Here is a 22904-nt window from a genome sequence, read left to right on the forward strand (position 1 = left end):
CATCACACAATTCGTCAGAGGGAGAAGCCATTGACCTGCCAAAACACAGAGGAAAGCCACATCCTCTAAGGTCTCTAGACCTTTTTTTAAAAAGCCACATCAGCACCGTCTTTTTACCCCTCTCATCTCTAAGGTTCTTTTTTCCACCACCAAGGACTAAAAAGCCATTTCATCTTTCCTAAAGGCCCCTAACTCCCCCAATCTCCTTAGCCTTGCCAAACTCAAAGAAGAAGATCGAAGTGCGGACTTTGAGATCAAAGAAAGCGGAAGAGGCCGGAGTTAAAAGAAGATTTTGGGGATCGAGTTTGAGGAGAGCGAAGGCGAGTCCGTGAATCAAAGAAAGCGAGACGACTTTGACGACAAATCCAACGCCTCGAACAAATACCAAGAAAGTGGGCATCACATTTTTCTCTCTGACATAAAGCACTTTGATTTATAATTCCTGGGAAAAAAAATACGTCTTTAAACCCTAGAAAGGGATGGTATGATTAGGGAGGCCGAGGAAAGAGCTAGAAAGGGAAAAGCAATAGTTGGAAAGGAAACACATGAGGAGGTGCAAATTGAAAATCAAGAGGATAATATGGAAATGGAGGATATTGATTATAGTAACTATGGAATTCTGTATACGGAATTCACTAAACTTGAAACTCGAATGCAAAATATAGAAACACAGCTAGGAGTTATCAGTGAAACACTAAAAACCCTAGCTGAAGCTATAACTAAGATAACCGATTCTCAATCGGTATCTAAAGTTGGTGCATGTTGACTTGTGCATTACTGAAAAATCATCGATTCCTCCTAATCAAGTTGAGAGGTCCACCTCTCGACTTAGAGAAACCTCAAACATCCTTAAGGACTAAAAACCGCCAATTTTCAATGGGGAAGAAAAAGAGCATAATAATACGTTCTTGCAAAAATGGCAAGACTTCCACCGACTTAGGAATACACCTCCTAAAAATCAAGTCGTGGAAGCAAGTCTTTCCCTTGGAAGTAAAGCCTATAAATGGTGGATGAGCCTCAGGGAGAGTGATAGGATTCCTAGATATTGGACTGAGTTTGAACAAGCCTTCCTAAAAGAGTTTTTACCGAAAAATGAATTAGAAAGAGCATGGGAGGCTTGGGATAATTGCACTATGGGTAAAAACACTCTAGTCCAGTACATAGCGAACTATAGGGAGGCAGTCCTTAAGCTGAAGGGAATTGATGAATTCCAAAAGATAAGGGGAATATGCCTATGCCCAAATATACGATGATACAACGGAAAAATTCAGAGTTGGAACCTCAGAGCAAACAAGTTTTGTTCCAAAGTTCAATAAATTTTCCAATTTGAAAAGAAAGGGGCACTTTAAGAAGGAGGTTCCTCAGGCACCACCTAAGAAACCTCAAATACAAAATTATCCTCTCTTGAAGAAAGAGGATTATGAAAGGGCCAAGCAAGGAAATCTTTGCTTCAAATGTTTGGGCAAAGACCATGCTGCTTAAAACCGCCCTAAAAATAAACCTGCGAGAGCTAAAGCCCCAAATAGACCTCCACAAAGACAAGTACATGCGGTGCAAGTGTTGCCGCTTAATGGTACTAAAAAGTACACTGAGGTAGAGGTCTATCATGAGGATAGCACCCACATATGCTGTCTATCATCGGCAATGTGGCAGCCCACCTTTGGTCCTCATGATTTAATGAGGATGCATGGAAAAATTAAGGAACAAAGAGTAAGAGTGATGGTCGATGATAGTGCAACACACAATTTCTTGAACTACTCGTTAGTTAAGAAATTAAAATTGCATGAGAGTCCCAATGCCCATAAATATGTGGTCTCTTTGGCGAAGGGCAGTGATAAAAAAGTTTGGGACACCATGACATATGGTGTAGAGGTGGATATTCAAGGTTATCAAGATGCCTTGGATTTCCAAATCATGCATCTCGACCGAATAGATGTAGTGCTTGGTCGAGAATGGCTGCATAGTCTTGGGCATAGCTTACAGAGGAGTTATCTTAATAACACCATTATGTTTGAAAAAGAGGGTAGAGTCTTCCAGATTCAAGAAGAACATGATGTATCTAACTCTCCTCTTATTTGTTCGATGGAATTGGAACGACTACAACACCAAGAACAATGCGAGGTATATCTTTGTGAACTTACTTTTATTGGTGATTTTATGTATTCTGCACCTGAAAGAAGTAATGTCGTTTTTGATAATGTTAAAAAGTATAAATCTTCTTTCAATGATTTAATGTTTGAATTTAAATATGTTTTTCCATCTGATTTACCTGATGGTTTACCTCCTAAGAGAGAAGTAGATCATAAAATAGATTTAATTCCTGGATCTATCCCTGTTTGTAAACCCTCGTATAGGCTTAGTCAAACGGAGGAATGTGACACCGAAAGACAGTTAACGGAATATCTTAGGAAGGGCCAAATCCAAGCAAGTAGCTCACCTTGATCTGCACTAGCTTTACTGGTAAAGAAAAAGGATGGTACTATGCGTTTATGCATAGATTACCAAGCACTAAATAAAATCACCATAAAAAATAAGTATCCTATGCCTCGCATTGATGAGCTCTTTGATCAATTGCAAGGGGCAAAATACTTTACTAAAATTGATTTAAGATCAAGATATCACCAAGTACGAATTAGGGAAGAGGATGCCCATAGTACTAAGTATGTACTATGGGCATTATCAATTTAAAGTAATGCCATTTGGGTTAACAAATGCTCCAGCTACCTTCATGACACTTATGAATAGTGTCTTAAGGCCATATCCAGGGAAATTTGCTGTAGTATTTCTAGACAATATCCTTATTTATAGTAAAACCAGGAAAAATCATTTGGAACATTTGCGGAAAGTGTTCCAGCTGCTTAGGGATAATTCACTCTTTGCTAAAGAATCCAAATGTGAATTCTTTGCAAAAGAAGTGAAATACTTGGGACATATAATATCCCAAGAAGGGGTACATATGGACCCTGACAAAGTAAGGGCCATATTGGAATGGCCACATCCTACAAATCTAGAAGAATTACAGATATTCTTAGGTTTGTCAAGATTCTATAGAAGATTCATCCAAGATTACGCTAGGATTGTTGTTCCGATGACGGACTAGCTTAAGGGGAAGGGAAGCACCTTCATATGGGATGAACCTCAAAAGAGAAGTTTTGAAAAATTAAAGGTAGCTATAGCGGCAGCTCCTGTCTTAAACGTAGTGGATCCCAATGAACCATTTGTGGTTGAGACAGATGCTAGTGATTTTGCTATTGGGGCGGTACTTATACAAAAAGGTCGACCAGTGGCTTTTGAAAGCAAAAAGTTAGATCATGCCAAGCGGAATTACTCGGCATATGAGAAGGAACTATATGCTATAGTCTATGCTTTAAAAAAGTGGAGGCACTACTTAGATGGTGCAAAATTTGAGATCATCTTTGATCAGGAGAGCATTAAGTGGATTTGTAATCAGCCAGAGCTTAAAGGTAGAAAATGTAGATGGGCTGAGTTAATGCAAGAGTTTGATATACAATTGACATATAAGAAAGGGAAGTTCAATGTGGTAGCAGACTCTCTTAGCCAAATGCCAATTGTTAATTAATTGAGTTTTACTCAATTTCACAATGATTTCCTAGAGTCCTTGAAGGAAAAATGTGAGTTTGATCCTCACTTCTCTGAAATATGGAAAGCAATTAAAAATAGGGATCAAAGTAATCGAGAGGCTTTCACTGAGAAGTCGCATGGAAATGGCGACACACCACAGGTTGGTGATAAAGGACTCAAGTGGGAAGAATATAATATTAAAGATGGCTACCTGCTCTACGAGGATAGAGTATGTGTCCCGGATGATAATGACATTAGGCGCCAAATTCTTTTTGAATGTCATGATAGTCCGAGTGCTTGACACCCGGAAATTCAGAAGACATATGTGCTTCTGAAAAGACAATTCTTTTAGCCTGGAATAGGTAATGTATTGAAGTGCCAAAAATGTCAGGTCAATAAGGTTGAACGCCTTAAGGTAGGAGGTCTCTTACACCCATTGGAGATTCCATCTGGCAAATGGGAAAGCATCTCCATGGATTTCATTGTGGGGTTACCTAGGACACAGAGGGGACACAACTCTGTGTGAGTAATTGTGGATCGGTTGGCCAAGATGGCTCATTTTATTCCTGTCAGTGAAGATGTTAAAACTCCAGAATTAGCTAGGCTATTTGTGGAGCATATCTATAGACTGTATGGGCTACCAGCCGGTATTGTTAGTGACCGGGATAGCAAATTTTATCAACCATTTTTGGAGGACTGTGTTCAAGAGGTTAGAAACTTCATTGAATATGAGCACCGTGGATCATCCATAGAGTGATGGTCAAACTGAAAGGATCCATCATATCATTGAGGATATGCTTCGAGCATATGTAAGTAAACGGCAAACTAATTGGGAACAGTATCTGCCCATATTAGAATTTGCATATAACAGTGCCAAACATTCAGCTACAGGTTTTAGTCCATTCATGATGATGTATGGATTTCAACCAAGAGCCCCAATGATAGTGGGACTCGAAAAAGAGAAGATTCAAGCGGCCAAAGACTTTCTTGAGGATATGAATCAAACGCTTAAGTTAGCTAAGATATTGAGAAGAGCTCAAGATAGAGCACGAAGTTATGCAAACCCCCACCATACAATTGGAGTTTGAAGTAAATGAGACCTTAAGGTACCTGAATCTTCAGAATCTCTAAAGACAGGTAAATGTCCGAAGTTGTTTCCTAGGTACTAAAGAGAATTGGAGAACTTGCTTACAAATTAGCCTTACCAAAGGGATGTAGAGTACATCCAGTTTTTCATGTTATTAGTTTTAAAAGAAAATTAGGAGATGATGATAATCTCATTAGAAATGAAATCCTAGTTGAACTCATTGAACCCGCATCTTTACCACATGAACCAGAAAGAATTTTAGATAGACAAGAAAAAAGAACACGACACACAATATGGCAAGAATGTCTGGTTAAGTGGAAAGATAGACCTGAAGAGAGTTCAACATGGGAAAGGGTAAGCAATATCTAGAGGAGGTTTCCCAATTTTGTTTTCGAGAACGTAAACCATTCTTAAGGGGAAGGGAATGTTACGTCAGCCATAATCCCGGTATTATCTAGTGTGGTTACGGTGAAGCGGGAAACTAGGGAGCTCGACACTGCTTGCATCAATATGGAGTGCAATATTAAGGTCTAAAGGGCACTAAGGTTCTAAGGTTCTTTATAGACATGTGGCACTCAATCGGGCTCCAAGTGGCAAGCACTGGGTAATGGGGAGATTCTAGAGGGAGGCTCAAGAAAAGGAAGAAAAAGGAGGGAACTCGGAGAGTTCACATACACAGAAAGAGGGGAGCACTCTGGAATCATGGCTGGGTGGAAGAATCTTTGATGAGCCCTATTTGTGATGATGTTACAATGACCACCTAATCTAACCATTTGCTTGTTGGGTTCTCCTCCTATGGAGGGCTTATATGTTAAGCATCTAAAACTTGACCACATGTCCAAAAGATTGAGCATTGTACTGTAGCAACCATCCTCAGTGTCCAAACTCTAGACTATGAATATATTTTTAATACCAAATTCCAATAGTCATGCTCACAATTATGCACCTTCTTGAAGATGTCTAATGCATGCATTCTCCTTGGTTGGATAAGATTGATACCTGTGTTGAGGAGTTTTTCTTGAACAAAGTGATACTTAACCTCCATGTGATTTGTCTGAGCAAGGAATATTGGATTCTTTGCAAATGCAATGCAGCTCCGGTTGTCACAATTCAAGATGGTAGACTCACATTGACAAGAATCCATGTCGTCCAAGATTAAATTCAACCACACTACTTTGCAGGCCACAATGCAAGCAGCCCAATAATCCACTTCCCTTTGAAATGGTGTAATTTTTGCTAAGCCAAGAAACCAAACTACGTACAAACATGAAACAATATCCTAATGTTACTTGTCTGTGCTTGTATTGACTCACATTTGCCTCTGAGAGTGGCTCCTACACTATATCCAATGTCGTGCCCCTGACTACTCTAATGTGATTCAATACTAGTACTGCAGCCTGCCAAAGGTTCTCCCTAGTAATAGTAGAGAATTGACTCAATAACCCAGTTTCAAGGTTCATACTGGATCTTATATTGGAGGTGTAGATGAAGGCTGCCAATCAGCGCTGTGATGTCCACCAGTGGGGATCTGTCCTCCTTGGACACCTTGTATTACCTCCACAGGATTGGCAACTGGTCTGCATTGGTCCATCCAGTAAGGACCAAAAGTCTACCTTGAGTACTTCTGCTGTGAAATGAAGCTGCCTTTATCATCCTCATGCACCTCAATGCTGAGATAGTATTGCAATAATCCAAGGTCAATTTCCTCAAATGAAGGGTGATGGAAGAAGTTAGATCATTGCCACAAAGAATGGGCATAGCTCTTTTACCTTCCTCCCAAAAGAGATAGAAGTTGCCATCTGAAGGACATGTGACAAACCAATACATTTAAAGCAGTCATAAATGTGTGTGTACCAAGCCCTCGAGGCCTGTTTCAGCCCATAGTGCCTTCCAAACTTTGCACAACTTGTAACCTGGAACCTAAAACCCTCAAGGTTGTTCCACATACAGCTCCTCTAGGTCTCCATTAAGGCAAAAATGACTTCATGACCATCTAAAGTATATACCATTTGTGACGTGTAGCAAGTGCAAGAACCATTCTAATGGTTGTCATCCTTACAGTCAGAGCAAATATTTCCTGATAGTAAGATCAGCCTGAGCATAACCTGTGGCTACCAATCAGCCTTGTATTTGTGCACTGAACAATTAGAATCCAGACTTACCCTTCATTTTAAAGACCCACTTTGTATTCATGACTTTCCACCTTGCAAGCCTAGCCACAAGGTCCCAAATCTTGTCCATCTCAATATTCATGGCCTCCTCCCACTGTGGATTTCGTTCGGATTGTCAAATGTCTTCCGTTCCTAATCATCATAAAGGTATACTCTAACAAGTTAGCCCAGTCATCGTCACTCTAAAGTCTCCTAGATTCAGTGAGAGTACCAAACTAGACTAAGAGTCATCAACTGATGCACCACTCCTCCTAAGTGCTCATGTACCAATCCTTCTTTGTTCGAGGTGCCCGCCGTGGCTGTTTCATGAGGTAATGATGAGCCATAAAACTTCAAATGCCTAACGAAAGATTGCCTATTCATTTCACCACACACTTGGAGTAGTCCCCCACTTCAATGGTGGCCCTTAGATCAACCATTCTGAGAGAGCTGTATCAAATGTTTGTCAAGTTTTGAACAAGATGTTACTATTCCTTTCACCACACACTTGGAGTAGCCACCCACTATGACAGTGGCCCATAGATCCACCGTTCTGAAAGAGCTGTATCAAATGTTTGTCAATTGCCATCATGTGCCTGGTGATCCCCAATTTCGCTCAAATATCACATAAGCTGACATCTTTGCTAAATGGGGGATGAAGAGCTCGTCCACAACAATGTTGTTGCTTTATCAGATGCGCTGCCATCGTACATATTCTTCGCACCTATTCCTCACGTTTCATGGTCCTAAACTCCTCAAATGGGCTGCTTCTTTGACATGCAGTCAATGCTATGACAAAGCTTTGTTATTTGTGGTGCTTGCTAAGAACAAGCTTTGTCAATATTGGCCTTTGGAATCAAGCTGGTAACCGATAGGTACCAACTATCCTTGTTGCACTATGTCATAGGAGTCCTTAAGAATGATCCATGCTTCATAAGCACTGCACTCCAAGGATTATGGTATCCTTGCTTGTCTAGATAAGTACTGCATATGCATATGCATACTTCTCTTCCCAAATCTCAATGACTCCTGGATCCAGAAGTGTAGCTCTGGTACGTTACTCCATTGCTTACATAGCTCCCATCTGTCAGCTTCCAGAATCTCATTTATATCAAGAGGCTCTTGACCCTAACCTACCATAAAGTGCAGTTGGTCCATCAAGTTTACCTTCTCAGGCTCTCGTTCTTGCTGAAAATAAAAGAGCTGAACTGAGAAATATCCGCTCTGCACAAAAAAGCAGCCTCAAATTACCTCTTTTCATACAAGATGATTGCACAAGTTTGGTGGAGAAGCTGTAGGTTTGCTGCCCACCTTGATGTAGGTCATCTGCTTGGACAGCAAGTGAAGTGGCTTGCAATGGTGCTTCTACAAGTCATGGCTGATATTGATCTCCCACTCTTCTCTAGTGAGCCAGCGTGGCTCTGATACCATGTGAGAGATTCAGAATGCACACATGCACTACTGTAGAAGGAGATCCCATTTAGATGCTGCCTTGAATCATTGACAGCTACAGCAAACTCTCAAATAGCCACCCTCTTTTATTGAAGGTCAGTAGCCCCTCTTCTCCGAGGGATGAGTGGACTAAGAAGCTTAAATGATGATTTGATATACAGAGGAGGGTGCAACCCTTTCCTTTTATAGGCAACAAACAGAGCCAACCTACAAGCTTTCCACCAACCAGCCCTATGGAAGGCGCTAACTACATACTGACATTATCAGCTGACCTGTCAGCGAGCAGAAATGCCACATTGTAGTTCTGTCATGTGGCAGTTTTGCCACAAAACCAGTTTGTTTAGCTGAAATGTCAGCCAATTATTGGCTGACATGCAGCCAACCTGGATCATGCAGATCCCAGGCCATACATAGGTCCCCGACACTTGGCAATGCCAAGCATTGCATGGCATACAAGATGTCCGTGTGTTCAGCCATGGATGGATGGACGACCACCTGATCAACCCTATTGTTCACTGGCTTCTCCTCATATGGGAGCCTTACATATTGAGCATCTAAGCTCTCACCAGGTGTCTCTAACACGACTCCTCTCTATTGCACTGATCCAAAGGAAAGGTCCAAGCTCCCCTTAGCTTCAACCTTTTTCACTTGAATGAAGGACAATGAAGTATGGTTGCCACTCTTCCTTCTAGTCACTTATATTTTATCATATTCTTTAAAAATTCCAATTCACCATCATGCATATCCGTTGTGAATTGATCAATTTCTGCTTTCCCAACAATTGCTTTAGCTGATGCTTTTTCAGCTTACGATTGCACAGATCTGAGGCCCTATGAGTTTTTCATGCACAAAGTCAAGTTTCATTCTCTATTTCATGGTCTGAGACTAGTAAGTTAGTTTCAGTGGTTTATTCTAAAGTAGCTCACATGAGTCCCCAACCCAAAACAAACATAAAGAACTTGATGGTGGAGCCATTAAAGGGCATGCAAGCTGAAACAGTTGCAACTAGATCCATCTAGGGAATTGGGGCTTGGTGGATTTTGCAAGCAGGAGCTTTCACGTACGATTGTATTCTGAGAGCTTGCTACCACCGAGAATCAGCTAGGAGGATAATCTGTGTGCCTACACCGTGATTGATCATAGACTTGGTATATTGGAACAGGTTATACGTTAGGGGAACGTATCAGTCGATTTGGGGGGGGGTGGGTTCGCACAAACACTATATAAACTGTAAATGTAAAATCTCACAATTCCCTATGCCAAGGGATGCCTGCAATCCAAATACTACAACTTCACAATTGAAACAAACACGCTTTCCCTATACCAGGAAAATATCAGCAATCTAGCACCATTCAATCCTGCTCATCGAGAAAATCAAAAAATCCCTAGCGTTTTTTCAATCCCATCAGAACCATTCTCCTCATCCAATCTCAAGCATGCTAAGACGCCTAATACACAATGTGACCTTTCTGTGGATTGATAAAAGCGCAATCTGGAACAAGGCGTATTTAAAGAATGCAATCAAAACTCCAAATTCGTATACTGGATCTAGAAATTTTCAAGTGTACAGATGAAGCAGCCCATAAAATGCCATTGCAGATTGAGAAAGCAATGTGCAGTACTAAAGTCACAACAATGACCATATTGCATTCATGAAACTTAACACTTTGATCATTGGAATTATGAATGTTGTGGACTACAGCCAAAGTTCTGCAGGCTGTCAAAGAGTATATGTACCAGCAAAGACAATGTATTCTAGTTAAACACTATGCACAGCCTCTATAGCAAAATACTTAGAGGAAATATAAGCTTGAATCGAAGAAAGAAATCAATGCAAAATGATATGGTCAGCGAGCCAGTTCAGTTACAGTCATACCTGGCACCTGATATTGACATAAACTGTTGAACTTTGTCTCTGTGTCCTCTCCCCAGCTTATGCTGTTGTAAACAAACACAAAGATGATCCTCAAGCATTAATACCATGTGTTATAAGCTCTCATAGATCTCCAAGAAACGAGAAATGGAAATATTGACACTGGCGATCACTGCAATCTGAACATCATGGCTATCACTGGCTATCGCTGCAACCTGCACATCAAAATCTCAAAAAACATGTGTAACCATGTCTTTTGCAGCTCGTCAAAGCCCAGAAAAAAATAATGGCTACAATCATGATGGCTCTCATTATCTTATCCAACAATGATGCCTATGTATTTATGTGACGATGATGCATGAAAGGCAAGCGCACACACTTTGGCAGCCATGCGCACAAACATGTGATTACATGTGTGTGTGTGTGAGTGTGCATTGGTATTAGAGAGAGAGAGAGAGAGAGAGAGAGAGAGAGAGAGAGAGAGAGAGGGTTTTACTAATGATTTAGAAGGCCAAGAATGTATTATACCAATGCACAAAATGCTTGAGAGAACCTGAGTGCTTATCAATATCATGATCACACTTGTAGCAATGAAGTACAAAGTGAGGTGTGGCATTGGTAGGTACAATAGAGATCAAGCTGGGTCAGGCTGTGTAAAATGAAGATAGATGTAGGAAACTAGTCTGCCTTTGGAATGTGGATGCATGTTCCTGTGTATATCAGGGATCAGAGATCTACTACTACCGGATTGAGTGGGCGAGGTGTGGCTAGTCTATGCCTCCAAAGCATATATGTGATCTATCTCTGCCACCCGTGGTCTCTTGCCTATGGCAAGCTGTAGCAAAATACCACTGCACAGTGTGCCAAGATCTGCTTACTAACAATTTATCGTGCTCGACCAGGTCAAGCTTGAAACAAAGCTTGCTGGAAGTAGAAAGCAAATACAAATAAATGGAAAGATTACAGTTGTACATGTTGCTCAAAGTTGCAAGGATGCTCCAAAACAATGTTGAAGTAGATCCACCACTTAAACCTTCTCCATCAAGCTCCACGCCACTTGAGAGGGTTAAGTTAGAGAGGCTAGGGACTGGGTAGGGTTAGGCTGGAAAGATATATATATCTAGATGAATCCAGGAACATGCCCTCTAAAAACACAACATAGTGCAGTTTCAATCTCATGAGCCACTCATAAGGTTGAAAACCATAAACCCCATCATGCATAGCAGGGACTAGCTACTACGACATCCCCACTGACGTCATCAGCGCCCAACAGTGGGTGTAGACCATAGTATAAACATATGCTCTCACACATACAAATCCACACACCCACACATACTTGAGCATCCATGTATACAAAGTCTTTGTACTGAGTTTCTGTCGGCACTCCGCCCTGACAAAGGCTAGCACTAAAGGAGAAGGCTAATCCAAAAGTAGTCCAAAATCTCTTCATTCAAGCTACAACTGCTTGTGAAGACTAAACGATTTCATTTTAGTCTCTCCCAGACGAGCATTTAAATCTCACTGACGTTCATTTTAGGCTGCAAAGATGTAGGAAAGTGTGAAAGGGAGGTTGGGCTGAGTAGAGATCAAGAGAGCTTGAGGACTGAGTGTCCAGTAAGGGGGTGAGGAGATCTTTACATAGATGACTATGAGGTCGGCCTGGAAACTACCCTGGGATTCTTCTAGAAACCGCCCTCAATATTCATCTGTGCCCTACCTTTGATTATTCCAGCTGCTGCCTTGTCTGCTGCCAAATAAAACTTCTAGAGCCTGTTCATGCAGGGCAATGGGTTGTAAATCGAATTTGAAACGTGGTTGGAAAAAAAAAAACCAAGGTATTGGTTTTTTGAACGTTCACATGGAGAAATTAAAAGGTGCCTTAACCTGCAGCTGCCAGTTTTTTCCAACAGTGTCAGCCTTTCTTATGCTTGCAGACACGAATTTGCAGAAATGCTGTGGGCTACAGCCAGTCCAAGGTAATGATTACACTTGGTTTTCTCTTGCGCCCAGGAGGGGTCCGTCAGGCAACTGGTTTTTACAGGGAAAGCAATCATTACCAAAAAAGTCACTTGTGTGATTCGTGAACGCCTTGATTTGAAATCAACCTTGCAGAAATTGCAAACCAAAAGCCTCACGTGAACTGGCTCTTAGAACGATCTAGAAACCGCCTAAGCACGGCCTTATCACAGCTACATAACTATGAGGCGGCAAACTGATCTCATAATGTTGGGACATAGTCGTCCCCATAACTTATGCTATTTAGGTACTTACATTATTCTCTCTACCATTCCCTGGGTGCCTGCCCCTAATCTGGGGCATAATAACACATAGTCATCCCGGGGGCACCCTTACTGGGGCTCAAGCAACTGCCCCCTATTTTCTACAACCCCTCTGTGCGCCTGGCTGGGGGTATACACCGACTTGATGTAGAAGATGCTCTAGCTGATCTTTGGAAAGAGCATTAGTCAAAAGGTCTACTCTCCTTTGTCGAACATTGAAGAAAGTACACCACACGATTCTCTAACAGCTTCCTGGTATAGTGACAGTCTGTCTCAATATGCTTGGTGCAATCATGGAATAATACTACGTTGTGTGGAATACCAATGCAGCTTTCCCTATCGCACCGAATCATTGTTGGTTCATTCTGCAAGTGCCCCATGTCTGTCAATAGCTGCCAAAGCCAGACAGTCTCGCATGTTGCTGGACAGTATTCTGCCTCCGTCGGCAAGAGTGCTACCTACTTGTATGTCTCGATCCCCAGGACAGCACCAGTTGTATCGAGTGCCTACTTATAAACTATTGATAGAGGAAGATAAAGAACTGAAAGAGTGAACACTTCTTATAAATTTGATATGGATCAGCAATCAACCGAAAAAATGCAATATACGGTCAGCTCACTCTTTACAGTACACGATAACCGCCTGTGCCTACAGCGTTCACTCAGAGGAAAGGATGGATCGCTTTTTCCTAGCTTGGACTATAAAGTTCTTCGACTAAGAAAAAATTCCAAACTGAGGAGTGCGGTAAGAGTTTGGTGACCGTCCACTAACAAGAAGTGTACTAGGCTAGATAATTCAACTCAATAAACCACTGAGCATGGAAGAATCGAAAACTGACGGGCTTGCAACGCAATCTCACATACTTCCAGCTTCATAAAACGAAAATTTGTTCTGAAAAAAGGCCGGACTGCGGAAGCGCACCATAATGACTGATTTGAAGCTTGAAAGGAGGAGGCAAACTGCAAGGTTGAGCGATCGGGAAGCGCAATGGCGAGAAGGAGGCTGATGAGGAAACCCTAGCCAAGGTGCAGCGAGTGGTGCACCATGGAAATGGCAAGCAACGGAGAGGGGGAGAGGGAGAGGGACAGGGAGCAGGAAGCAGCCTTTGATATTATAGCATCTCCTGCTTGCCTAGCACCTATTTTTTGCGCATGTGACCTCTCGCGACCCGCGTGCCCAAATCTTTGATTCCTTCTTATACAACGTACTTACATTTAAAAATCTTGTTAGTATCTTAGAGGTCTAAGAATACCTCATATAGAAGAACTCATTTTGAGCTTTTATTCGAAGACAATAACTTCAAAAAACATGCAACCCCTACAACTTTTGCTACAATAGCCCAGCGCGGCGACACCCCGGGTGGTTAAAGCAAAAGCCTACTTGTGCGATGGTGTTCTATCCCTATGAGGAGCTCATTGCCCTAAGAGCACCCCTTTCCTTGTGTGCATGAGTGTGTGGATGGGGGGTGGGAAATGGGGGGAGGAGGGATCTTACTACAATAGCCATGAATATACATGAAACCCTTATGGGGATTTGAAGAGTGTAGTAGAAACCCACTTTTACACAACACGCACACGCACACGCACACACATTGGTCTATTGTGCTTGAACAATGAGCTATGCACCCACATGGATTTGAGCAATGAGTTGTGCATCCACAATATACAAAAATTATGGACTTTGAGTGTCATTTTTCCCATGTCCCACCTTATTACCACTCTTAAGAACCATGTTGCAATTTTTTCATCAATCTATATATCATTCTATTTCTTCCAACGAGGAGAAGATGTACTTGCACACTTTACCAAAGCATTCTCTCTCAATATTACCCCGACATCCACTCTATCACAACCATTTTATATCATTTACCCTTCCAAAACTATGCTTGCTCATCCAAACTTTTGTTGTTTGTTCTAAATTACGTTAAATGAATCAGTTTTAGTTCTCTTTGCTCCTCTCCTATAAGCATGCCTACAATCATATACAATTACCAATGTAAGGAGAACAAATGAGAGATCATTGTATACAAGATATGTACTTTCCTCGATATGAGATGGTTTGTAGTTTACCTTAAGTGTTGGTTCAGTAAGTTAAATTCATATTTTGCATTTTATGCTTACTATAGTTGTTTAATTATTTGGAAATGATGTTATCCAAGATGCTAGCACTCAATTACCACCTTTTGTGTCTAAATTTATGCATCATTGTTTATTACAAGTATTCCATGAGAAAAATCACCTAGTTTGCTCAAGGATAAGAAGCACCGAGTTCAAAATTACATCAAGTGGGCCTTTGTGAATAGGTGAATGAAGGCATGCCAAAAGGACTGACAAACTACATATACTGCTTGGATGCTTTTGAAACCTATTCTACATATAACTCATTGTAATAAGTCTCAACTATTTTATGAGTCTACAATGATAAAGAATGCATTTGTTACCTTCCCATATTATTTTAAGCAACCTATACCAATCTCGGGTGTATCCCCCCAACCACCAATCCCCTTTCTATAAAGCCTAAGAGTATCCATGGGAACCTATCTAAAGATGGTGTCATCGAGATCATCAAACACAAGACAAGAGCATTGACCACACACTAATGGGCATGTGTTAACTTACTTTGGATGCATTACTTGAGATCAATGTGATATAAAATATTTGCCATGGAACATTGTAATATGTGACATTTACCATCATAAGCCTATCCATGTACCTTAGTACTATAGATGGAACTTAAGCAAGGACACATGTCTCCAAGGCTTCGCACATCTTCAATCACTCTAGATGGAGACCTTGTTCAAAAATGGGAAAAGAAGGAAAGGGAAGCGTTAGGTTATCTTCTTTATGTCATCTTACTAGCACATTTTCTCTATAGTATTTGTTCCCATTCAATAATGTTCCCAAATTCAATTTTAAAGCAAGGAGAGTTGAAACTTATGTCGTTGCTTTTGTAGCTTAGAAGTGAGAGGTGCATACTAAGATTTTAACTGAGGGCCTTGATAAGTTTTGATACAAGAATACTATCAAAGATGAATCATTCCCTACACTATTTTAAGTAATGGGAATAGGGTAGGATAGCCCAACTAGATGAGATTCAAAATGCTTGTGTATGTCAATAGTGCATTATGAGTGCTTTACCTAAAGCCCTTATTGCCTTTTTACTTTAAAAAGCATATTTCTAGCAAAAAGGAGCTCTTTCCCCTTGATCTCATATGGTAGTGTGGTCTATCAAGGGAAGGATTTGTGGTTAGCTAAATGATAAAAGATATGATAGCTTATTAATGACCATCATTAAAAAAAAAAGATGGATTGCTCCATGTGAATGTTAAAAACAAATCTTCACCAAAAAGAAGATCACCACTTTCTTTTCCTATCACTTGTCATGTGTTTGATAAGTGAGGATTGTAGGATAATGATTAGACAAGACACTTTTCCCCTAGTTTTACAAAACAATGAAAGATGGCAATGTGTATGATGGGAAGCACCCAAGTGGGAATAAGCAATAAAGTTGATGACGATTAAAATAAAAAAGTTAAGCGGTAGACTAAATAAAACATAAATAGTTGTACCTTGGTGGTTAAACATTGCTAGCTTGTAGCTGAGCTTGACATATTAAGGCCTTATAAAAGCATTTTATGGGCTTCAATTAATCACATGTACAAACATAAATCTACACCTTTTTGGCATTAATCAGTAAACATCATTTGAAAATACATATCTACATTTTTGTTGGCCATATATCACAATGCATGATATGTGGCCTTAAAACAAAAAAATCATGTAAGTAAATTTCATAATACACAAATTCAAGAGTCACAAAGAAGAGCATTAGGCATATATGTTGCATTGTGGATAATGCATCCAACATTAATTACGTATGTAATATACTACTGGATCTCAAGAGTAATAAAGAAGAGCATTGAGGCATGTATGTTGCTTTGTGAATTTTTCTTTAGTGATGTGGATTTGATAGATGTATCCAACATTAAATTACATAATTCTCAAATTCAAGTAAGAGCATTTAGGCATATATGTTGCATTGTGGATTTTTCCTCAGTGATGTGCATTTTGATAGATGCATCAAACATTAATTACGTATGTTATATGCTATTGGATCTCAAGAGTAATAAGAAGAGCATTGAGGCATGTATGTTGCTTTGTGGATTTTTCTTTAGTGATGTGCATTTGATAGACGTATACAACATTAATTACATATGTAATGCTTGTGCCTTTTCTCATCCTATTTGATTAAAAATTTAGATTTATGGTTTGAATGGTAGCATTTTTTAAAAATCCCATGCACTACAAATACATATTACATTGTTACTACAATGCACTTAACCAAACTTGGATCCAAATTGCATACTTATGGTTGGCACTCTATGTAAGTGATCATCCCTAATATATGCAACAACTTCTAGCAAAAAAGAATTGAACGAAAGGGCCACAAACTATATGGAAGCCAAGACTCCTCATGTGAAGTAAATGAATCCTTGGTTGGTAATGAAAATCTGAAGTCATAAAGAAGTTGCATTATGGTTTTTACCCTAAGTGGTCTACATCTAGATATATGCATTCAACATTAATAACATGCATCCAACAAACTTTACGTTCTAGAGGACTTATAGTCAATTTGGTGGCTGTGAGATTCATTCCATGCATGATGTGAATCTATGAGTTGTAATTAAGAATACATAAGGATGTATATGGTATTGTGGAGTTTTACTTAAGTGATATATATCCAAATATACACATTGGAGATCACCTATAGGTAAGTAAACGTCCCAACCAAAGATATTTAAAAATCCTTTAAAAAATCTAACATTTCATGGAAGCGAAAAACCTCATGTGAAACACAATTCAAAACAAATATTTGAACATTGAAGACAAAGCATAATGAGGTGATAGAAATCTTGAGTGCGGACATCAAATTTATTTCCTTTTTTGTGGAGTTATTGGATCTTGGATATTGGATATTGAAGACGGAGCATCATGAGTGATTGAAATCTTGAGTGTGAAAATATAATTTCTTTACTTGTTTTTGGACTTATTTCTACATCTTATCAAAACATGTAAACCATATAGGCATTACTTTCAATTAGGGGTTCATTAATCTGTAAATTAATTGTTGATGGTATTCCATGACACTATGGAATTGTTTAACATAACTTAAGATGAGAGTAACTACTGTGATCTTTTATTATACTAAATCCAAACTTGCACTAATGAATCTACCTATGTGTGGGAAGAGTGTTATGTTGCAATGTAGTGATTAATGAGAACCAAGAAAAAGAATTTGTATTTTTTATGCTTAATCCATCGTTTGATAGAATAAGGAAATTATTGTAGCATAAACCTATTGTAGAACCCAAGATGACTACATGTAATAGATAACATTCATTGCCTTTGCACTCTCTACTCCTACATTTGCCCAAAAATTAGATGCTTAAAGTTCATCTTCAGAGAATGGAAAGTGGTCAATAGCTCTTAGTAGGGATGATATCTTCATTAGTGGTATTTTGATAAGTAGCATCTCTATATGCAAAATGGGATCTATAGATATCTCATTAGTTACAACTAATGCTATGTTACAGACTTCTTCTTTGTACAAAGGCTTGCATGCTCCAATTTCATGGCCCCTTAGCTAAGGGATAACTTGGTTTGGAGGGTTAGTACTAACATTTTTTGTCTATAGAAGGTGTATAATTAGTCTTGGTTAGCACTTACATTTCTTGTCTATAGAAGGTGTATAATTGGTCTTGATTGAATACTTGATCCATGTATAATTGGTCTTGATTGAATGCTTGATCCACTATGGAGCCTCAGTACTTCTTGGTTAGTGTCGCTACCCAAAGAAATGGAAAGAATCTCGGTTGTACTAGATTATGCCTTGTGTCTACATGAGCTTGTAGAGGATCTCTTGGGCCACAAGATGATGTACTTTACTAATTGTTGCTTGAAGACATACAGATGTGGCTTGAGTGTGGATTATTTAGTTGCTCATGAAAATCCTGGTATAAAATTTTGGTTTTCTATAACTTTGTCCAAATAGGTTTTAGTACTCTCAAATACGTATTAGAAACTATTCAAGGAAGAAGATGCAGAGGAATATAAGAAGCCTTCCACGTTCCCCTACTAAATTTACAACAAGGCCTACTCCCTGACAAGAAGTGAAATTAGTACTTTCTTTCTAGAAGCATCACATCTTCTCAGGGATAAACAATCAATAAGCTCCAATAATACTTGTCTCTTAGAATATATTGGGTTGAAGAAGAGATCCAGTGGGTAGGAGGATTGGGGATTCTTCCTTTTGATGATGTCCTTACATGGTCATGACTAGGGAGATGTAACATTAAGTATACCATACTATGAATAGAGGAGAGGTCCAAATAACTTGATGTGATTGTTGGGATTAGGGTGGAGGGCAATAACTGTAGGGATCAAGGGCAAGAGAAGCAAGAGTGGAATGGAGGGAAATAACTGTTAGGCGCGGGGTTAGATTCGCAAGAGTGGAGTGGAGGGCAATAACTGTAGGGAGCAAGGGTTAGAGTGACAAGGGTGGAGTAGACATCAATAATTGTAGTGATAGAGTGAGAGAAACTTTGAAGAGTAATCTATGCATACAAGCATGACAATTGGCTTGTATGAGAGGATCTAGCAATATATTTTAGATTCCATGGAAGATCATGCAATTCACACTCTAGGGCAGGTAGTCTATAAAAATCCATGTAACACATGGAAGCTAGCACATATTTAAAATACCCCTATAGAAAATTTTACATTTTTTTGTTAATTATTTTCTCCTATTTTGTATGTATACATGTTAGCTCTTTCCCATGGCTTTTGCAGAGAGCAAGAAGAGCAGGGTATTCTCAGTATGCAGGGTTCCGAGGCTTTTTGTCACCTACAGATATATCAAGGTTGTCGTTTGTAGTATACGTGTAGCTTAGGACCTTGAGTCATGTTCCGATGAGAGATGTAGGCTTAAGTGTGGCAAGCAAACATAGTGCATGCATGTGTAAAAGGAACGTGTATCATCATGGTTGAGGTAATGAAAGCTTTCGTCTTCATTGGGGGTTGCAAGGTTTAGGGTTCCAGAGTTTAGAAGGCGGTTCCAAGGTTTAGAGAGAGGTTCTAGGGTTTAGAAGAGGTTCCAGGGTTAGAAGGAGGTCCAAGGTTTAGAAGGAGGTTCCAAGGTTTAGAGAGAGGTTCTAGAGTTTAGGAGGTTTCAAAGTTTAGAAGAGGTTCCAAGGTTCAGGGTGGAGTACATGGTGGAGAACTCATCTCCCTTGTAGATCATGGAGGTTAAGGGTTGAGGGACTAAGGGTTTAGGGGGAGCATAGGAGTGGGAGAGGAAGAAGGTGTAAGAGCATGGGGGAAAGAAGAGAGAGGAGGGAGGAGGAGGAGGAGGAGGAGGGAGGAAGAGAAGGGAGGAGGAGGGAGGAGGAGAAGGAGGGAGGAGGAGAGGGGAGGAGGAGAAGGGAGGAGGAGGAGGAAGAGGGAGGAGGAGAAGGGAGAAGGAGGAGGGAGGAGGAGAGGGAGAGGATGGGTTGCAAGGTTGGAGGAGAGGGGAGGAGGGGTTACAAGGTTAGGACATGCTTTTGGACGTGGAGTGCAAGGAAGCATGGACACTTGAGACAATTGCTTGGAATACCAAAGTAGAACTCAACACAATGCCCCAAAGAGTGTGGGCTTCATTTCATTATGGGGTATTGATACAAGTTGGAGAGCTTCTCTCTCTGCATGTAGGAATTGTAAGACATTCTCTCTCTACATGTAGAACTTGCATATAGAAGTTGCATTAGGAGTTGCATGTAGAACTCTCATGTAGGAGTTGCATGTAGGAGTTGCATGTAGAACTTGCATGTAGGAGTTGCATGTAGAACTTGCATGTAGGAGTTGCATGTAGGAGTTGCATGTAGAGCTTGCATGTAGGAGTTGTATGTAAGAATTGCATGTAGGAGTTGCATGTAGAACTTGCATGTAGAACTCGCATGTAAGAGTTGCATGTAGGAATCGTATGTAGAACTTGCATGTAGAACATGCAAGTTGGATTTCTAAGAGGGATTATTTCTAGCCTTATGCAAGTACAAGAAGCGGAGCTTTGCCACTACTCTACACACACATTCTTTCTTCCTAAGTCCATGTTGGCACAGAGACAACATACTCCCGGATCCATTTTATTACCCCTCCTTGGATTATGGCTTATTGTGAGCATGTAGTTAGGATGCCATGTGCATAACCAAGTGGTGGTTGTTGACCTTGTGGCATGCGAGTCGTTCCTGCTGTAATGCTTTTGCACCATACAATTTATGGTCTGTAGTCAAGAAGCTTATCTCCTCTTAAGGAGGGGTGTCTAGACAATTGTGAATTTCAGAGGGGATCTCGTTGCTGAGGCTGCAGACTCTGACATCGAATCTTCTTGGGAAGAGGTTTGGCGGGGCTCTCGCAGTTGAGGTTGGCATTTCTTACTATCTTGCATACATGTTGGATGCGATTGCGCCCGTATCATTGAGCTTGTAGATAAGTTTGTATGCAAGTCTGATATTTTTGTGTTTAGGAGACGGCTATGATGTTTGGCGACGTTTAGCTTCGAGATGTTCTTGGTAGAACTATTGAATTGGAGTTTTTTTAATTACATGAAATGCAAATGAATTATCATGCATCGATGTAAATGTTTAAAGATTTCCTAAAAGCTAATAACTCTCAATGCACAAATGATTCTTTTAATGCATGCATGCAACAAACGCTGAGTAAATTCTTAAAAAAATTGACAAAACAATCCTCCCTTTATGTGAAGATCCGAGGGAACTTGGATCTAATGAATAGTGCAAACTAGTGCACTTAAAATATCAAATACATGCTGACGGATTCGTGGAACTCTAGCAGGCATTTTCGCATCATCTCTGTGAAACACCGGAGATGGTCGCTTTCTGTCATGTCCGAGGTAGGTTAGCCATCTTTCCAAATGATTTCCATTCCATAACGGAAATAGTATCATTAATCACTCATTTCTAGTTACTCTAGTACTCTACTGAGTATGCAAGCCTAGTGACATGTAATTTTTACTGCACTCATAGTGATCATGCATGCTTAAGCCTAGTTGTGGCCACTGCGGTGGCTAGTAATTAGCTACCATCCCAATGGAATCTTAGCCACGACAGATGTGGCTGATGAGAGCCACCACCATGAGGCAATAATTCCCACAAAAGCAAATCATGAAGCCTAATCAACTCTAATCACTCATTACTAGGCACTCTAGTACTCTACTGAGCATGCAAGCTCTCTAGTACTCTACTGAGCATGCAAGCTCGATGACTGGTAATTTTTACTACACTCATAGTGATCATGCATGCTTAAGCTTGGTGGTGGGTGAGCAAGCCACTATGGTGGCTAGTAAATTAACTGCCAGCTCGATGGAATCTTAGCCACGACAGATGTGGCTGATGAGAGCCACCACCATCAGGCTATAATTACCACAAAAGTAAATCATGAACTCTAATCACCTCTAATCACTCATTATCATGCACTCCAGTACTCTACTAAACATGCGACCCTGGTGACTGGTAATTTATTGCACTCGTAGTGATCATGCATGCAAGCTCGATGGTGGTAACTAGTAGGGGATTCACTATGGGCCACTATGCAGTGGCTAGTAATTAACTGCCAACTCGATCCACAGACTGTGAAGATAGTGGGAGAGAGGGAAGTAGTCTCACTTGCGGCTTTCTCACATACACAATGGGGGAATACACACAAAGGTGGAGGCTGAAAACAGTTTTCCTCTTCTTAGTTGTGAAAGCCAAAAGAACACTAGTACAAAGATATTGGCAAATAACCCAGTCTATCATGCTAGAACAAAGCACATTGAGGTACATTATCACTATGTGCGGAAGAAGGTTTTACTAGGTCTTATTGATCTAGTTTATGTCAGCACAGAGGATCAGGTAGTTGACATATTCACGAAGGCATTGGGTGCAGAGAAGCTGCACAAGTTCACAAATCTGCTTGGTGTGTAGGAATTGGGATTGAGCTCGAGGGGGAGTGTTGAGATATCGAGCTCCACTCGTGATATGCCAAGGTGACTGTTGTGCATTAATGTCACCGACTTGTTAACTGCAGATGCGGTTGGTACACCGCCCATGAATAATAGCTGGATGATAGCTATCCTTATGTACTCTAGTTCGTGGCTCAGTTAGTATGCCACCTTAGTTAGCTGAGTTTAGTTTGAGACCCACATATAGGGTTCTTCTGATGGTGTTGAACTAGTCTGACATGTGCCATGTGTACTGGGTGGCATAGTTGCATTTACCAATTTATTAGGCTCTTCTTGACTTTCTTTTTTTGAAGTCTCTTGATGGAGCTTCATCCGCACATGTGGCTTATATTTCTGAAACTTCTTACGTTGGGAACTGTGGGGTAGCTTTTCCACTGGTAAGGTGCTCCTAAGTAAGGGTACATTTCCTACACATACTCCTTCTA

General features: G+C 40.4%; 1 protein-coding gene across 4 annotated transcripts in view; it reads right to left on the reverse strand.

Moving 5' to 3' along the window:
* LOC147880760 (defective in cullin neddylation protein) overlaps window positions 1-13602 on the reverse strand; it is a 122633-nt gene extending 109031 nt beyond the window's left edge. For 2 of the 4 annotated variants that reach the window (XM_087371201.1, XM_087371200.1), the window contains exons 1-2: window positions 13345-13600; window positions 10148-10209 (exon numbers count right to left, since the gene is read on the reverse strand). In XM_087371201.1, coding sequence (XP_087227327.1) covers window positions 10148-10209; window positions 13345-13347 — 65 coding nt within the window. In that variant the 5' untranslated portion in view covers window positions 13348-13600. Of the gene's footprint in view, window positions 1-10147; window positions 10210-13344 lie in introns of all 4 variants that reach the window. The other 2 variants (XM_087371202.1, XM_087371203.1) reach the window with 2 other exon arrangements.
* Between the last annotated feature and the right edge of the window lie 9302 nt (window positions 13603-22904).

The sequence above is a fragment of the Dipteris shenzhenensis genome, chromosome 32, assembly GCF_047967505.1.
Source record: "Dipteris shenzhenensis isolate YYH24624 ecotype China chromosome 32, Dip_SZ_1.0, whole genome shotgun sequence".
Lineage (NCBI taxonomy): Eukaryota > Viridiplantae > Streptophyta > Polypodiopsida > Gleicheniales > Dipteridaceae > Dipteris > Dipteris shenzhenensis.